The sequence below is a fragment of the Synchiropus splendidus genome, chromosome 1 (genome assembly GCF_027744825.2).
Source record: "Synchiropus splendidus isolate RoL2022-P1 chromosome 1, RoL_Sspl_1.0, whole genome shotgun sequence".
NCBI lineage: Eukaryota > Metazoa > Chordata > Actinopteri > Syngnathiformes > Callionymidae > Synchiropus > Synchiropus splendidus.
In genome coordinates, this window is record NC_071334.1 from 11,801,187 (window position 1) to 11,819,067 (window position 17,881).

The 17,881-nt window shown below is 38.7% G+C and overlaps 2 protein-coding genes across 8 annotated transcripts in view; one reads left to right on the forward strand and one right to left on the reverse strand.

Annotated features, from left to right (window-relative positions):
* The window catches only part of ttll7 (tubulin tyrosine ligase-like family, member 7), a 67,096-nt gene extending 63,906 nt beyond the window's left edge, over positions 1–3,190 (reverse strand). For 4 of the 5 annotated variants that reach the window (XM_053856992.1, XM_053857806.1, XM_053860296.1 and 1 more), the window contains exon 1: positions 2,963–3,190. The gene's annotated coding sequence lies outside the window, so the exon portion shown is untranslated. Of the gene's footprint in view, positions 1–1,501; positions 1,585–2,962 lie in introns of all 5 variants that reach the window. The other variant, XM_053858569.1, reaches the window with a different exon arrangement.
* A 1,631-nt stretch (positions 3,191–4,821) lies between these two features.
* On the forward strand, positions 4,822–17,824 carry prkacba (protein kinase, cAMP-dependent, catalytic, beta a). 3 transcript variants are annotated; one of them, XM_053862328.1, is made up of 11 exons: positions 4,822–4,940; positions 5,000–5,138; positions 9,723–9,784; positions 9,891–10,019; positions 12,459–12,557; positions 12,698–12,780; positions 12,855–12,981; positions 13,046–13,141; positions 13,259–13,381; positions 13,462–13,626; positions 14,633–17,823. In XM_053862328.1, the coding sequence occupies exons 2-11, from the start codon at positions 5,093–5,095 to the stop codon at positions 14,756–14,758; spliced, it is 1,056 nt and encodes a 351-aa protein (XP_053718303.1). In that variant the 5' UTR covers positions 4,822–4,940; positions 5,000–5,092; the 3' UTR covers positions 14,759–17,823. The 3 variants fall into 3 exon arrangements, with proteins under 3 accessions (XP_053718303.1, XP_053717441.1, XP_053719133.1); XM_053861466.1 differs by lacking the exons at positions 4,822–4,940; positions 5,000–5,138 and adding an exon at positions 6,661–8,609 and having other exon boundaries at positions 14,633–17,824; XM_053863158.1 differs by lacking the exons at positions 4,822–4,940; positions 5,000–5,138 and adding an exon at positions 8,633–9,270.
* Positions 17,825–17,881: the final 57 nt, after the last annotated feature.

A 17,881-nucleotide genomic window follows, 5' to 3' on the forward strand; every position in this document is an offset into this window, starting at 1 on the left:
CAATAGAAAAGCTTCAGGAAACTCCACTTAGCTTTGAGTGGAGCAGATTTGTTGACACATATAATTGTCAGAGCAAGAAAAAGTCAGTTTTTAGATTCCCACCAGGTAGTGAGCAACCATTCACAAACGAATGAACATCTCTTTCAAATTGCTGGCTAGTCATACAAACATTTTAATAAATAGAAGAAGAAAATACGAGCTTCACCCTGTTTGTTACAGAAATGTTCCCCAAAAAGTGAACTTCTACTTCCACTACCACTGCTAAATCGTGTTTGAAAGTAGAATACAACATAGCTGAGTAAACGTTCTCAGTAGCTGTGGAAGATAAAATTAGACCAAACCAGTGACCCAACTTTGTGCCCGCTCTGCGCCTTCACCCTGATATAAGAAGATTCCAGTGTAGGAAGAATCAACCCACGGCATGCTGAAGCAGTACAATAACATCATCACAATTTTGAGACTCTTTGAAAATAAATTTCTCTCACAAAAGTAATGCATCAAAATTAAACATTTACATCAGCTAAAGAAGCCCTACATCAACTGGTTACTGTCGACGCCTATTTCTCAGCTCATCAAGAGGATACAGTTCTCTCAAATGAAAACACAGAATCTAAAGGAATAGATGCACTAATGGTGTCAAACATTTTATCTGACACTTTAGGTTTATTAACAAAGGATGGACTTGAACTCTTCTGCAGTCTTATTTATCATCTTGCTAAATCCACTACATTGGAGGCCCCAGTCCTAAATTTCTGATTCACTAATTGATATGTGGTCAAATCAAATCAAACAAGTAAAAACAAAAAAAAAATCCTGAATCCAAATGCCATTATGAAAGAAACACCAAAAATTATCCTGTCTCCCGATGTCAGAATCTATGATATGATAGATATATGATAGAAACGACATGAACATCAGTGATGAAAACAAATAAGACAATTTATCTGTTGCCATTATTTTGTCCCATATTTGTAAATACTCTGGTAAATAAATTAACAATCAGCTCTTGAGCTATAGATAAAGTGAAGGTGATCCAAGAGCCTTAGAGAAAGCATCAAATATATCGCAGTATAGAGTCGAAGCAGTGAGCAGAAACAACCTTTGAAAGCCACAGCCAGAGATTTATGGTCATCAAGAGCCGAAAAAGAGGAGGACAGAATCCAAGTCCCAACCTAAATTTGACTGCAAGGGACATGCAGACATCCAATTAAAATTCCACCTCTGGGCAATCCCTCGTTTTGGGATTGTCATAGGTAGTGACAACACGCCACCGCAGAAACCCTGGCAAGGAGTGACAATGTACAAACTCACCAGGTTTATGGCAAATCTTAACATAAATATTCTACTCAATTCAGTTGCTGGTTGTTGTTAATATATATGTCAGCAAGTTGATGGACTTTGTCTTTGTCTACAGGAAAATACTATATGTATTATATTAGAAAGGCAGAATATAGAACATGTATGAATGAGCTGTTAGCTGAAGCACTATTACTGAAGTTACCTGAGCTAGAAGAGAAACACTGCTGGTTAGAGCCAGAAATGGACTGCTACCGGATCATCTGCAAAGACTGTTTGAACTAACTCCTGATGTGGAGGAGCAGAAAAGAAGAGGGAAAATAGATTGTTGGTTTATAGAATGTGTAGCTCAGTCCCCTCTAATACATTGTAAACATTACATGACACGTTATATGCCATTTGTATAACTATTATACGACATGGCTTCTTAATGATTCCAAGGCATACAATTCCATCCATATCTCTTCTTACATCATACAGATTGAAAAAGTGAAAAGCTGCTCATATATATATATATATATATATATATATATATATATATATATATATATATATATATATATATATATATATATGCATTTTATGTTCCCCATAGTTAGCGATCATAACCACACAACCTGGACAGTATGCTAGAACCACACTGCGATAAATGTACAAATGTACACTGCAACAGTGGGAGTTAAACTGAGGAACTCAGTGTCAACAGCAATGAAAATATTATTATGAGGGTTTTTAATAAAATGTGTCGAATGATACGAACTTCAAAATTACTCCAGAGAAGAGAGAAGTAAATAACTGATCAATAATGAGGCCATGCTATGTCAATAATGGTCATACAAATGCCATCAAATTCATCATGTAAGGTATTAACAGATTGAAAATGTGAAATCAAACACTCAATATCATGAGTTAGGTTTTTTATAATCACCACTGTCACTCAGGGTAATGAAACTCAAATCCCATCTAAATCTAGGGCATTTAAAACCACAACTTCCTCCGTGAAAATGCTCCGTCTAACAAGTTGAAGGGATTCCAGTGTGCGACTTTACTTTCTCACCCTCCCCAGTTGCTTTATCTCCCACATATGTCCAGCGGCCAGAAACCATATGTCAAACAGTATTATGTAATCCCTCTGTCCTGTTGATGCTGAGCTTCTCCATGCTGATTCATAAGCATGTGAGCAGAGTGTGTTCAGTGATGAGCACCAAAGTTTCATCATTTTAGTTCCCATGCATTGCCAACCAAGGCATCGCCAGGGGTCGTGTGAAGGATACTTTAAAGACATCAAGAGCTAAAGATGCTATGGTAGCACGCGCAGCGGTGAGAACTGATCCGTGGGGTGGTATCTTCCAGATCTCTGAAGAATGGAAGGCCACCCCCTTCGTGAAATCTTGTCAACAAAAGACATCCCACCCCCCATAAGTCACATACACAGACGCCAATTTTCGTTCTTGTTAGACTAAACTGCTCTCACATATGAGCTGTCAGCGAATCTGTGCAGGTGATGCGGCTAGCATACTCCGGCTAACGTGGACTAGCAGGCTAATTTTGTACTTCAGGTGAAAGGACCGCGCTCAAAAGACTCACAATATTATCGACAACGCAGCAAAGTACATGTTTGCAACAGCACAAATCACTCGCCGTTTATAAAACCGGATAACGTTACCTTGTTTTTGAGGAGTACAGCCCTTTGGATGGTGGTCTCATCCGAACGACAGTGACATGGAAATACGCTTTTTTTATCGAACTTCCAGCCTCGTCAGTGATCACACGAGGCAACAGTGTGGAAAGTGGGGTGTTGAGGACAACTAGGTTTTCGTTAAAGCCGACTGACGTATAAATCTCTATGTTCTAGTCAACCAGTGTGATATGAGTGCTGGAGCGAGTCCATGGGCGAAACCATTTCCTCCGGTCAGAGGGGGGAAGCGACTGCTGAAGTTGGCTGATCTCAGTATCTAACGATGCCTCCCCGTGTTTTGTTGTGGTCAACGATTAGATGCATTTGGCACAAGCCTTAAATCCTTGTTCACTCAAAACTTGATGAGGCCCCACCCACGCATTCGTTGTTACCAACACAGAGGGGCCCCTAGCAACTGTGTCGCTGACCGTGGTGCTAAAATCAACCTCGCTGACGCTTCCAGCTCAGAGGTCAATAGCTCAGCACATGATTTCCAATACACATTAATGCCATGTTTTAAATCTAGAGTAACTGTATAGTACTGAAAATTCACTTCAGTTGTTGCACTTTCAGATCGAATTTGGACAAAGGCTGTACACAAAGAAAACCTTGAATTCATCAGTTTTTGCTTTGTGTCAAATTGTGTTCCTGAGGAAGTTCACTTTAAGAAGTGAATAAGTCACTTATATTCTTAAAATGGTCAGTTATTGTGTGTGTTCCTATTGTAGGTAACAATGTTCACTGCAGCTTACTCACATTACTCGGACTTCATTAAGAACCACAAAAATATGACAACCAGTCTGGAAAAATGAAATACATTTTTTAAAAAGGGGCATAGAACTAATAAGAACTGTTCTTCTCTCCATCCCTTTTCGATATCCCAGGTCATAGTGGAAATTAAAGAGTTATTGTATGTTTGGTATGGGATTAAAATAAATATTACGAATACTGCTGCTGCTGCTGCTGCTGCTGCTGCTGCTGCTGCTACAACAATAACAGCAAAAAGTGCAGTTTTTTTCCAGTTTATTTTTTTTAGAAGTTTTAAAATGTGTCAAGCTATTTCTCATGTAACTCAATTTCAATTAAGAGGCCATGTACAATAAATGTGTATCATTTTAGAACCCTATACATGTTCAATGTAACGTTTAAATGCATCTGAAAAGCCCTTTTGAAAATTTAAATACTGATATACAAAACTAAATAATGCAAACAGGAGTCCTGGAAGACCAAATGGAATGTTAGATGATGATGTTGTTCGTTTTTCTTTTTTGTTTTAATTCCCTTAAACATGCTGTAATACATTTGTCAGAGATGTAATATAAGGGCTTGCCTTCTGGGTCTTCAAGCAATATGGCCAGTCTTGTCAGTGTCACAATGACGCCCCACTAACAGTGCTGTGGTCAGTCCTTTCCCCTTGTAGGTAATGCATTTCACATCAAATATCCTCTTTTATTTGTGACACCCTACCTGTCCTATGATAGAGGACTGGGTCCAGAGTAAAGTCAAAGAATGCAGGTAGCAAAGATGCAACATTAAAGGATCAAAGTAGTTTTGATTAGAGGCTTAAGTCTCAAATTATTTACATGGGTTATAAAATATTAAGCTGGGAAGGCGCACACAGGCAGATACGTACCTATACTCCGTTAACTCATGGATAAAGCGTCGTAATACTATCTTTGTCATACTCTATTAAATTATTTCTAATATGTGTCATTTGTTTGTTTATTTATTTCTCGTATTTGACGCGTTTCCAGAATGTTTTCCTCTTTCTTTATGGAAAGCAGTTGGGGAATGTGACGTTTTCCTACTGATGCTGAAGGCAACATACATTGTTTATTCCCACATGACGTAAACGCACCATAAAACGACAGCAGGCGGGTTGACTGGAGTTCCTTAATCATGTTTCATTTATTGATGTATTCTTGAACATCAGGAACATAGTGAAACCATTTGCAGAAATTAGACGGTAAGCAGAACAAGACTGGGCTTCTGTTTGGAACTAGAAGAGCTAAATGTTTTCGTTAGCCACCCAGCTAGCTCGCTAACGGAGGCTCGCCATCACCATCATCATCGTCACCATCGCTTTTAGCCAGGTTTGCATCGCCCTGTCTTCCCAAGATGGGGAACGCAGCGACTGCGAAGAAGGGAAATGAACAAGAAAACGGTGAGCTTCATCTTTCACGGTCGACTCTAGGTTGTGATGCTTAGTGTTAGCGACGTTAGCTTACAGTGAGACGTGTTAGCAGTGTCCCCACAGTTCGTGGAGACTAGGGGCATATTTGTTTTACAGGACGAAGATGTAGTCTATGTCCTCCAGTCTAATGTGGTGAGAATGCTTCTCCAATATTGGGTGATGCTGCTAACTTCTGTCTTCTGTCAACACATGACAGGATGGACGGCAGCGTCAGCTTCACAGCAATAACATAAACGTCTCAGTCACATTTGCAGCTTATACATCGCTGCGGTTTATCATCTTTATTTGATTCGATTTTGCAGAGTGTAATGTGATATTTTCTCTCTCGTTGAATACTCGGTTAACAGTTGATTTATCCGGTCATTTAATAAATACAATAGCAAAAATACAAATAGCAACAACAGGTAGCAGATGTCAAATCCGTCAGGTTGAACTGGATTTTATTCTATCGAATTTAAGAAAAAAAAAATTCAATATAATCTACGATGAAAAAGCGTTTCAAAATGAATAATTCTTGACCTACTACCACAAACATTGTCTTGAATTGTTTGGTGTGTACTCTTCGCTAATGGCCAGACTAATCCACTAAACTGTACCGTGCTTGCCATGTGTCTGCTGAACACTGCTCTTGACCTCCTTTCCATTTGGCCTGTGTCCATTTGGGACTCCTGGTGCCAGCCCTTCCTTTAAACTGTTTTCAGTAAGCAAAGAGGAGTTTGTGCAAATACAAACATTTCATTCCACATCATGATAAAGGTCAGCAAATATATCTTTTTCTCCCGTCTTCTTTCACATTGAGTTAAAGTATATTTTCCCAAGCCTGTGTATAAAGACTTTTAAAATACTTAACCCTTTATGCACTACGTTGCAAGAATTGCTGCATATAAATAAGCCAAGCTTCAACTGTCAACCCTGATGTAGTTACTACTTTATACATCAGATGGCGAACAACAATCTAAGTAACATTTGTGGATGCGGTTATATGAAGGTTTGGAGTGATCAAAGATCCCACCTCAGGTTGAGGAGATTAGGGTGTTTGTAGTTTCATAGTACGAGCATAACAAGGGAGCTGTTTTGACTGACTCAGAAGCAAAATATTACAGGTGGGTAAAATAATATTTGGTGATTTCCCCTTCCGCCAGTTCAGTATCGATTCAGAATACCCCATGTGATTTGCCAAGTACATGACCAAAGAGTACCAAAACGAAGGATTGTGGCGCGATTATGTAGGACTTTTCGTTCATGACTGTATTTCTCATACACACTCTATCACTCAACTCTCAATAACAGTGGCAGTTACTGAAGCACTGAGCCAGAGTTGGGTTGTTCGATCGAGCTGTGCTAATGAGACATTTTTGATGTCATCGTCTGATTTAGATCTTGTCAGCAAGCACAGGATTTGAAGTTAGTTAGTTCAGGGCTTCACGTTCTGATTATCTAAACAAGAATTGTCGCCGTGACGTATTTTTTTATTCACCGCAGCGGAGACTGTCAAACTGTCCGACATCCAATCCATGACGTCACCACAACACAGGAACACAGCGCTGCGGACAGTGTCGCGGATATTCACAAGTCCGAATCTGTGACTGGCTACACATCAACGTATAATAGTGATGAACAGTCTTTGCCTGTATGTAAGCAGTATTACACACTAAATCATTACTGATTGGAGACAGACTACAGTGAAGAGGAGAACACTACGCTGCTCCAGCCTCTTATTATTACACATTAGTTGTATGTGTGTCAGCGATCCTGCTTTGAAACCTGAACGTGTCGATTCACTGCTTTTCCTAAACAAAAATCTACATCTACACGCTACAGCACTTATTATTCAGCCAGTAATGGTACACAACACAGACATAGCTGCCGACAAAGAAAGAGAAAATAGATTGCGAATAGCATCAGTGGTCATCACGGTACTGTCATAACCGACTGTGATCATCATCATTGTTGCTTGAGAGATTGGAAGAGTAATTCCAGTGGACTAGATGAACATCTGTAAAAGTGTAATTCTTTCCGCTCACCACTTGGTGATCATGAGACACACAAATCAGATGAGTGAGTTTAGTCCCATCCCAAACTTAAGGTCAGCTCTCATTTACTGTATGCCTTTACATCTCTCTTACCATTTAAAGCTATTTTGAAATAGTGATATTTCAAAATATCACTAAGTCGCCTGTGTCATAGAAAAATCTCAGGCATCCAAAGTGTTGAGGCAATCATGAATTAAATAAAACGATTTGATTTTACCTACCGGACTTTGTGATTTTCATAGTGATGATATTTACGAATATAATATACAAATAAATATAAATGACCACAGTCTCTTGAGGTTCCTTGTATTGTCCTTACAAAATATGATTGGAATATATAATACCAAATAGCTGTGTGCTCTAGAATCTAGTGTTGGTAATATGGTGCATCTTTCTGCTGCAAAAAGTGCAGCTTTTTCGGGGATTTCTTAATCACTACTTGGATTTCTTAATCAGTAGTGATCATGTATGTATGTATATAATGATGTACATACGTACATACATTATTCACTACTTTTACATTAACGTTCAGGAAAGGGACCTTATAGTCCAAAAACCCTTGAACATAGTGTGTGATTATTATGCTATTACTGCTTGATGTACCTGCCACAATTCAGCAGTTACCTAACTATAGGTTTTGATTCAGATTTCCTAAATCGATTCTATTTTTGGCATTCAATTTGATTTAAATTTTGTTGGGATGGGCTGTGTTTCTCATTGAACTAATGATGTAACTAACCCTTATTTGGTGCTTTTTTCTGGTTCGATAGTTCATAGTTTAATCTTTGTTTTTCAGGCCTAACTTCAAGGCTAACAGATTAAATATGTTGAGAAAATATTTTTCCACTTCTAAACAACAATCTGATTTGCAGTACAATCCCTTAAAAAACATGAGCAGTGAACTGTATTGACATTATGAAGGGTATACCTTTTTATCTCCTAACCCAGCCAATAAAAGCAGTTACAATAAAAATCAAAACAAAAAAAATGAACTAATTAATTTAAATTTAAAGCTAATGTATTATTATTCTGAATATTGTCCTGCAATGATTACTTTCCTGTTTCATAAATTGGAAATTTGGTTAGACTTGTGCTGTATATTATGTATTCACTGCATATGAAAATCAGCTGTGAATAGTGAAGTCAACCCACCAGACTGAAGTGATGTGCTTAAACAGGAAGCTTAACTTCAGCGGTTAGCCATGCCTTGCACTCGGCTGCATACAGGAAGTAACAATCATTTCGCATTTTTCTGCCTGAAAACCCTGTCTCAAAATGGCCCTGGGCAAGGATCAATCCTTCGCAAGCAGGTTTTTTCAAAGATGCCGTAAGAATAGCCAAGAACACAGAGGACATGAGGGCGACACATTTTTTGTCTCAGAGTTCACCATCATGTGGGATAAGTTAAGTAAGTGGCATTACTTCTTGGTCAGTCTCAGACTCTAGAGACTACATTTCGTAACCCTGAGTCACAACAACAACAGTCAGCTCACAGTGTGAGACAGTTAGTGGACAAGAGCTTATTCTCGCTGTGTTGAACGCAGACATAGATCTAGGATTGGCACTCCAGGTATGGCTACTGATCAAGGGGACAGCAGCGGCCCACAGCTTGAACCCTGTGGAAAACAAATCCAGGCGTCATACTGCAAATTTTCATCAGGATGACACTGATGCTCATCAGTGGATAATCAATATTGTTATTTTTACCAAGTTGCTGCACAGAGATTGTTTCTAGTTGTGTGGAAAGGTCTGGACTGACCTAGGGCATTGCACATAGGCCATTATTAAAAATAAGGTAAGGTAAGCTCAAACTCAATGAAACCAGATTTATTTGGTCTATTTAAGGTTAAAAATAAAATTTGGTCTTCTAAAGAATATAAAAAATGTATGTGGTTTTTTCCAGTTTCATGTTGCCTTCTGTATTTTGTTGTGTATGTCGAAGCCGTTGAATCTCCAATGTGTCTTGTTTGAAATGCTTCATAAATGCTTCTTCTTTTTCTCTTCTCTGTCATATCCATCCATGTGGGTCAATGTTCCTGCAAATCCTTGATGAACTGTAGAGATTTTTGGTAGGCTTGCATCACATTGAGAATTCCCAAGTCACTGTGAGACACATTCACGATGAAAAGACTCCAAAAGACTGTGACTTTGGAAGTCTCATGTCTGCTGTGACCTTCACGATGCCTGCACCATAGTTGTGTTGAATGTGTTGTGTCTTGTTCTTTCCATTTTTGCTCCTTCTTTCATGCCATACACAGTTTGTCTCCACCCCTGAACTGGCCTGTTAAAATCGATTTGCATCACTGTCTTGATGTGTGGTAATTGTTCAGGAGGTATTTTATCTTGTTCCGTCAAGTAGCAGGCCTCCCTCCGCTGTACTTGACATTTGCCTGAGCCTGCCTCTTTCTCCTGAACATATCAAGTGTTTCACTTTCCCACACATGAACTGGTTTGCTGACCCTTCACTGACACGTAAAAGGTCTGAAGTAATTCATTTTAATAAAGTTGTCTTTTTTTGCAGTGAAAGAGTTTTTAGCTAAAGCCAAAGAAGATTTTTTAAGAAAATGGGAGTGTCCACCTCAGGTACTGACATCCAGTATTTGAATGCAGTACATGCTAAAAATAACTGTACAAGACCATTCTTCATTTTAAAATTATATTGATTTAGAGTTATTTGTCTTTCCTGCAGAGCACAACATGCTTGGATGACTTCGATAGGTTCAAGACTCTTGGCACAGGCTCTTTTGGCAGAGTAATGCTGGTCAAGCATAAAGGGTCCAACCAGTTCTACGCCATGAAGATCTTGGACAAACAAAAGGTAGGTATTTGTTGTTGAAATGGAATTGCAGAATGTAAAAAAAAAATGAGTGTGTGCAAGCCTGCAGCATGTTAGCCGTTATATCATAACAGGAAATGGAACACTTCCGCTTATGTACTTTCAGCGTTATTGAAAACTTGAATCGCTTTGGGTTTGATCAGTAGATGCGGATGTGAAAGCTTTTTTTGAGTTTCCTTATGCTGCTTTAGTGTACTGTCCCTCTTCTGACCTTCTTTTATTTGCACATATTCAACATTCTGCCATAATATTATGACCACTGCTATTGTACTGTATATCTATCCCCTTTAACTGCAACAAAATTCTTCTTCCACTGCTGTGTAATTCTATAGCAGTGTAGAATTGCCTGAAGTACTCTTAAGAACTTTGGTGAAATATTAACTGCTTTAGTGTATGGAAATGTATGGTAGGGTTCAGCTCTGGAGTTTGCATGTTCTGCCTGTGCCTCTGTGGGTATTCTCCGGGTACTCCGGTTTCATCCCACAGCCTCACATGCTCACTAGGTTAATTGGAGCCTTAAGTGTGCATGTGTGTGTTTGTGAATAATGTATCTGCCATGCTGTCTGTCCAGGGTGTATCCATGCCTCTCATCCATTGACCGCTGGGATAGGCTCCAGTATTCCCCACAACCCTGAACAGGACTAAGCCTTGTTTCATTGAAATAACAAGTACAGATTGTTTTAAACTAATAAAAATAAGTTTCCTCTTTTAGTGTGGCCCTCAAACAGTAGTTGTAGGCCAGACCAGCTAACCCAGGACAACTGCATACGTGTTCCTCTATTGCTGTTAAACAAATTCACGGGACACTACCAAACTCAAATGCCTTCATAGGCAACCAGTCACATAGGTTCTATTGAAATACATTCATCCGGTTTAGAGTTGTCCTATATACAAATGGACAGACGGAGACCCTCAATCATATCCTCCATCATTAGCGGAGGTGATTATTGATTACATTAATGTTGCATTCAGAGTTACAGTAGCTTATCTCACAGTCAGAGCTCTCTTTTCCCCTCGTCTGTGATGTAAACAAGGTTCTGCGTGTTTTAGTCCTTTGTGTGTCTGATCCATTTTCTTGAAAACCCTCATGTTGTGCAGGTTTTTCATTTCATTTCAATGTGTTCCACATTTTTTTTTCTCCCGATATTGCAGTGTACATTAGTCTCAGTGTGGTTGTAGCATGTTGTTGGTAAACAGTTCATGGGTATGTGCTCTGTAATCTTGTAGCATTACTTTGGAAGGTGTTCCCCCCTGCTCGACTCCGTAGAACAAGTGTGGGAGTATCAGAGTACATTACAGTGTTCTCAATGCTCTGTCGTTCAAGTAGTAAATTTTCATTTGTTCATTATACACAGATATATATGTTTGCAATGTGCTGTTTCCATGTGAGCTGCTTGTTTATGTGGAAACCCACAAATTTCACCACTGATACTCGATTTAGTCTCTTTCCATGAATTGTCAAGGACACACTACCGTCCACATTTAGATTTGAAAAGACCAGGAATATCAGCAAAGACCATGAATTTAGTAAACAAAAAAAAACAATGATTAATCGGGTTTTAACAATCACAGCTACTGGTCTATATAAATATAATTAAATCCAGAGACCAGCAAGGCAGAGACCGAATCAAAATGCAGTGGATTCAAAGACCTTGAACATCTGTTCTTGACACCGAGATTCGTCTTGCGTAGTATGACGCAACAGATCCCTGATTACTCTCTCACTTTGTTACTGATTTCAAAAGTAGCTAAAAACTGGTTAGATCGCGAAGTCACTTGTGTATGTGTGTATGAGAGTATTCCACTCTGAGAACACATTGCACCTAAAATAGTGCAAAAAATATCAAATCTGAATTGCTGTAAAAACACAAGGATGTGTGATAAACAGTTTGATCGATTAGAATTTAAATATGAAGCGTCATTTTCAAAAACATGACTACAAAAAAGCAAAAGTTATTTCTTTTCAAGCAGTTGTTTTTTTTTTTTTTTGTAACTCTTTGCAAAACAAAAAAATCACATGCCACAGCGTATTCAAGCCATGAGAAGAAACAATTCCTGTCTATCACTTGACATAGAAAGTACCTGGAGCCAATACCTGTACTTACTGTAAGTGAGTGATCCACATTCATAATTCACCTCATAGTGTCAACTCCCTCAATTGGCACATGAGGTGTCTGCATGTCAAAATTTCGCCTTGTTCTGTAGGTGATGTCACTCTTCAAGACGCTTGAGAAGAAAGTGAATATATATTTTTGATAAGGGAAAGTGATAAAAAATAGCAATGCACAGTGACTTGGATTAGTAACTTGAATCTGATTTCTCATTTGGAAATATAACACCTCTGAAACACCTTTTCTGTGGCTGATAATTGAACCACCCTCAGCCTACAGTGCCACTAACTATCTCTGCGGTACATTTCAGGTTGTGAAGTTGAAGCAGATAGAACACACCCTCAATGAGAAGAAAATACTCCAGGCTGTCTCCTTCCCTTTTCTTGTCAGACTGGAGTATGCTTTTAAGGCAAGTGCCGTTGTTTCATATTCATCACAAACCAAATCCTGGTCCTTGTGAGCGTAACATTTGTCAGTTCTGTATAAAGTTATGTGCGTTCAGGATTTATCATGTTGCGTTTCAATTGTTCTTTTGATTTGTTGAAACAGGACAACTCAAATCTGTACATGGTGATGGAGTATGTTCCAGGTGGAGAGATGTTCTCTCACCTGAGGCGCATTGGCAGGTTCAGGTATGTTGCATAGTGTGGTCGAAAAAAAGGGCGACTTGTCAATTTTCTTCAATATCCCATTTTAATAATTTCAGCGAACATCATGCAAGATTTTATGCAGCTCAGATAGTACTCACTTTTGAGTACCTCCACTCCTTAGACCTCATCTACAGAGACCTGAAGCCTGAAAACCTCCTCATAGATCAACATGGTTACATCCAGGTCAGCAGCCTTTCCAAATGACTTGATAATGACTGGAAGATGCCCACGATTCATCTCTTTACAGGTTACAGACTTTGGCTTTGCAAAAAGAGTAAAAGGCAGGACCTGGACATTGTGTGGGACTCCTGAGTACTTGGCTCCAGAGATCATCCTCAGCAAGGTAAAAACAGCCTTGATGAGGTCTGTCCTCTGTTTTGTGGCATCATTATTGTTTGTCGGCTGCTGTGTGAGCGCCATGTGGAGCCCAAGTGCTTCAGTTAACAGTGTTCTTTCTCAGGGCTACAACAAAGCTGTGGACTGGTGGGCACTTGGGGTCCTGATCTATGAGATGGCTGCCGGCTATCCTCCTTTTTTCGCTGATCAGCCCATCCAGATCTATGAAAAGATTGTGTCTGGCAAGGTATAATCTGCCTTGACTGTTTTCTGTTATGTGCCGTTGAGCTGTTTAAAAGTCCTTTTTTATCTTCTTTGTGTCTGTAGGTACGATTCCCCTCGCACTTTAGCTCTGACCTGAAGGATCTACTGAGAAATCTGCTTCAGGTTGACTTGACAAAGAGATTTGGAAACCTGAAAAATGGTGTGAATGATATTAAGAATCACAAGTGGTTCTCAACAACAGATTGGATCGCCATCTACGAGAGAAAGGTAGCATGTTAGATGTTAATTTCCTGTTTTTTTTTCTTTTGTGTGTCGTCTGTTATCTATCTTGCTGCAGTTTTAGTTTAGACTTTCCTTTCATGGGCATTTTGGCCAGCAAAGTTCCAACTTATTTTTAAGCCTGATTGGAGGTCTCCATCTGTTGGATCCTCCCTGCCGGATGTACCTGGAAAATGTCCAGGGGCGGACTAGCAGGTGACAGTGATAGGATTTTGTTCTTTGGAACTTGGAAACAATTGAGCGCAGAGTGAAGAAATGGGTCAGAAAGTCGAAGACTGTTTCTTTCTGGACAGGTTGTTTTTGAATTTCCCTTGTTAAGGAGAAACATTCCTTTGTCCCTACAGTGTCAAACAAGATCCTAACTGTTGTGTGTTGTTCACACGACTTATCGCAGTATATGCCCTCGAGTCATCTTTGTTTTCAACTTCTCTTCTCCCATGTTGAAAAAAGTGGTTCAGTTTTCTGAAGTCTGATCTTAAGTGTCAAGTCAACATGGCAGAGGCAGAAATGTACCTCTTAACCAGCGTGGATAAAAATTCTTTGGACTCAGTCTCTTTATCCTTAATTCTTGCAACTGCTTCGATCATCCTCTCTTGCATATGTCACTGTCAAATCTTGCATCTGATTGGTTAGCGTGCAACGTTTTTTTTAATACTTCCTCATTGGATACAACAAATGCCCAAAATTCGCTCACTGAAATGTGACGTCCAAAACGTGACGTACAAGTAAGCTTGCTTGAGTAAAATGTCTTTTCCTCGAGGAAAGATCTCCATTGATTCTGCTACACACAAGTTCAGTTTATCTACTTTTAAAGAAGCCATCTTGAGTTGTGCAAGCGTGTTGTGGGTTTACATTGATCAAGGTCATGCGATAGGGAGGAGGAAAAAAAATATAGCTGCAGTCAACTTAGTCATTGATATTTGATGTCGGAAAGCAACAAAAAACACAATTGATGGTTTTATGTTTGGAAACTCATGTAAATCCTTTTATTTAGGTTGAAGCCCCTTTCACGCCGAAGTGCAGAGGACCAGGCGACACGAGTAACTTCGACGACTATGAAGAGGAGGACATCCGTGTGTCGCAAACAGAAAAGTGCGCAAAGGAGTTTGCAGAGTTCTAGTGAGTGGGGCTGAGTCCCTCCAGGACTCATGAGTTTCTAGATATTTGCACTCTCTCGAGGGGTTTATGTGAAACGGACGCTGTCACAGAACAACAATGCCTAGTTCCTTCGTTACATTCAGCTGAATGAGGTCCTTCTTGCCGAGATCTAGTGGGCAGTGAGCACTAACCTAACATACAGGCACATTATGCAGACTCCCCTTGTGCTGCACAAGATGTTGTCATTTTCAGCTGTCTTTTTTTTTTTTTTTTTAGTAACTTTTTTTGTAGTGTGTTTGGCCCCTTGGAATCCTATAGACTTTATCCACTTATTTAATGAACTAGATGCTCTTATGGAGCGGCACAAATGCAGACTGCCTGTATTGGTTGATAAGACTTTTTAAAGTACCATTACTCTGGAAGTTTAATAAGGTGGTGAAGGAATGCTTGGTGGTGAATTCTGGCGCTGTTTTACTCCATTTTCTTTGAAGCAGAGGGGTCAGCGACTTTGTCAATCCATAGTCAAAATGCTGTATTCTGAATGACATTCATGAAAAAGCACATTTGTGGCTTTTTTGGTTTTAGATTTTCATTGTATCCAGATTGGAGTGGACAACTTCCAACACCGCCGTCATTGCGCATGTATGCTGTTATTGACACAAATTGTTTTGCTTAGAAATAATCGACACGGAGACACACGTACGGAAAAATGCGTGGAAGCAGGCAAATATTTAAGATACTGATGTTCTGTTTTGATGAACGGAAACTTTTATGTTGAGTTTTAGTTACACATGCAATTTTAGCAAAAACGTTTGATCATATCTCAGTAGATAATTAATGTCTGTAGTCGAGATTCGGTGCAAAAGTTTGGGGAGATTAGATTTGGCATCACAGTGTCTTTCGATTAAAACTCCTAATTTGTTCAGAGAATAATCGCAATCTGCCTGACTGTTTAATCTGCTATTTATTATTATGCTTATGTCCATTATGCAACAGTTTTGAAGGAAAGATTTGTGATAAGAACATATTCAAATTGCGACATCATGTTAGTGAAGTGAAACCTTTTCAGATCTTGAAGGACTTTTAAGATGAAGCAAGTGATCAGTGAAGAATTGTAGCAGTGTATATTTGTGTCCAGTTGAAGGAGATCTCCTTTTACCTCAGATTCTATGTGGTGGAAATCTAACTATGTATATTAAAGGTACAGCTTGATGTCACAATAAAAAAGGGAAATGATAATGAAGTATGTTACTTCACTCAAGAGGTCCATGTAGCACATTGAGAAATATTTGTATGTCAACAAAGCATGACTGAATCCTGAAAGCTCCGTAGCCGTGAATGTGAGGCAGGTTTGGTGACGTGGATCAGTGTTATCCAGTCTTTTTTTTTTTTTTTTTTTTTTTTTTTTTTTTTTGGCAATGCAACGTCTTCAATAGACAGTTAATCCCTGTGTTACTACTCCCACAATGGTACTATTCCCCTCAGTGAAGAAAGTTTCATGTATATCTTTTTTATGTGGCATTTTATCTGGGTTATAACCATGAAATGGATACACAGTTGCATAATCATAATTATTTCCAGCTAGTTTCCGTCATGAACTTTCTAATCTCTGTGCTAATGTGATCATTCTTGCTGTAGAATTACCTTCCACTGAACAAAACTGTTTGGTTTAATTGAATATTTTCTTAAGTTTTCTCAGTTGGATTGCAGCCTGCAACAACTCTTTTATCTTTTGCTTGATGTCCTTTAATGCCAGATAAGTGGAAGACATATAATATTGTGTAATAAACAATGTGTCTGAGAAAGTGTGCACACTGTGATGGAGCGATATTGGCTCATTCTTCCATGAATACGCGCATAGCTGACTATGAGAAGGTTTTCTCATAGCAGATGTACACCAGGATTAATGCAAGAAATTTACTGTAAAGCCTTTTTTAATGTGCAATGTCTGTTTGTTGTCCACATGTGTTAAAGTCATCGGGAGAAATGTCTATTTTTGTGAGGGCTTTTGTTTTACTGAGCACCTTTTCTATGTTCCGATTCATCCTGACATGTTGCCTGTCCTTGCTGCGGAAATGCTACTCTTGCCTCCTCAAACTCCTCACAGGCATGATGGGTTAATGTTGTGTAAGGTGTTACTGAAATCCATTTGTTTCCTAAATACCTGTTACTCCTTATGAGCTTCCTGTTTCTCAGAGCAAAGCTCCTTTCTTTTGAAATTGTTGTTTAAGTCATCTGATTTTGTTTCCCCCGTGTTTTACTTGTGATGAAAATGCAATCCAAGAAATTTAAGCTGTTTTACGGAACCAAATGTGAAAATGTCTTGTCCATGCAAAGTTGTATTGAATATAGATTATATATTAGATGCAGTGATTCACACAAATTCTAAAAAGCCTTTATTTAAAATGTTGCTCTATTAAAATATGAAATTAATTATCTAGTATTCTATCTAGTATTATGGAAATATTTTTTTTTCATTTGAATTATTTATTAAAATAGTTTCCGCATTCAAATTTCTTTTTATGAATGGCTTGTTAATGCGCATTGGTGCCTCTCACGCGTGTTAAAAAAAATACAAATAAAAATCTAGCTTTTGTTTTGGAATTGGTTTCATTAAAAGGAAATGAAATCTGTTTCCTGGTTTAGCCAAATAATCCTTAAGTGGAATGTCGTTGTGAACCTGCAATGTTTTTATTAAAGTTTGAGAAGTGCACATGGATTCCAGCATGTTTCAGTCCGATCTGCCTGTATGTCGAAATCCACAGTCCACAGTCGAAACTGTGCTGGAGAACCACATGTCTTCTTATGTGTCAATTATCCCCATGTGCGTATAACTGTCATGTGTGATGTAAACAATGGCACTTTCCTGAGCTTTCTCACTCCTTAATTTATATATATATATATATATATATATATATATATATATATATATATATATAAAAGGAATCGGTTAATTGTAGTTAGTGGGATCAAAATAATCCAAATTGTATTTAGTTCGTGGGATATTTTGCACAGGATCTGAGGCTGACACGTTTTCTCACCCATGTTAACCTGTGTTCGCAAGGGGACTATTGTTTGCTGTAGCAGGTAACAAATACGTCACTATAATAAATGAATAATTTGTATTGAAATTCTCCCTCGTTCT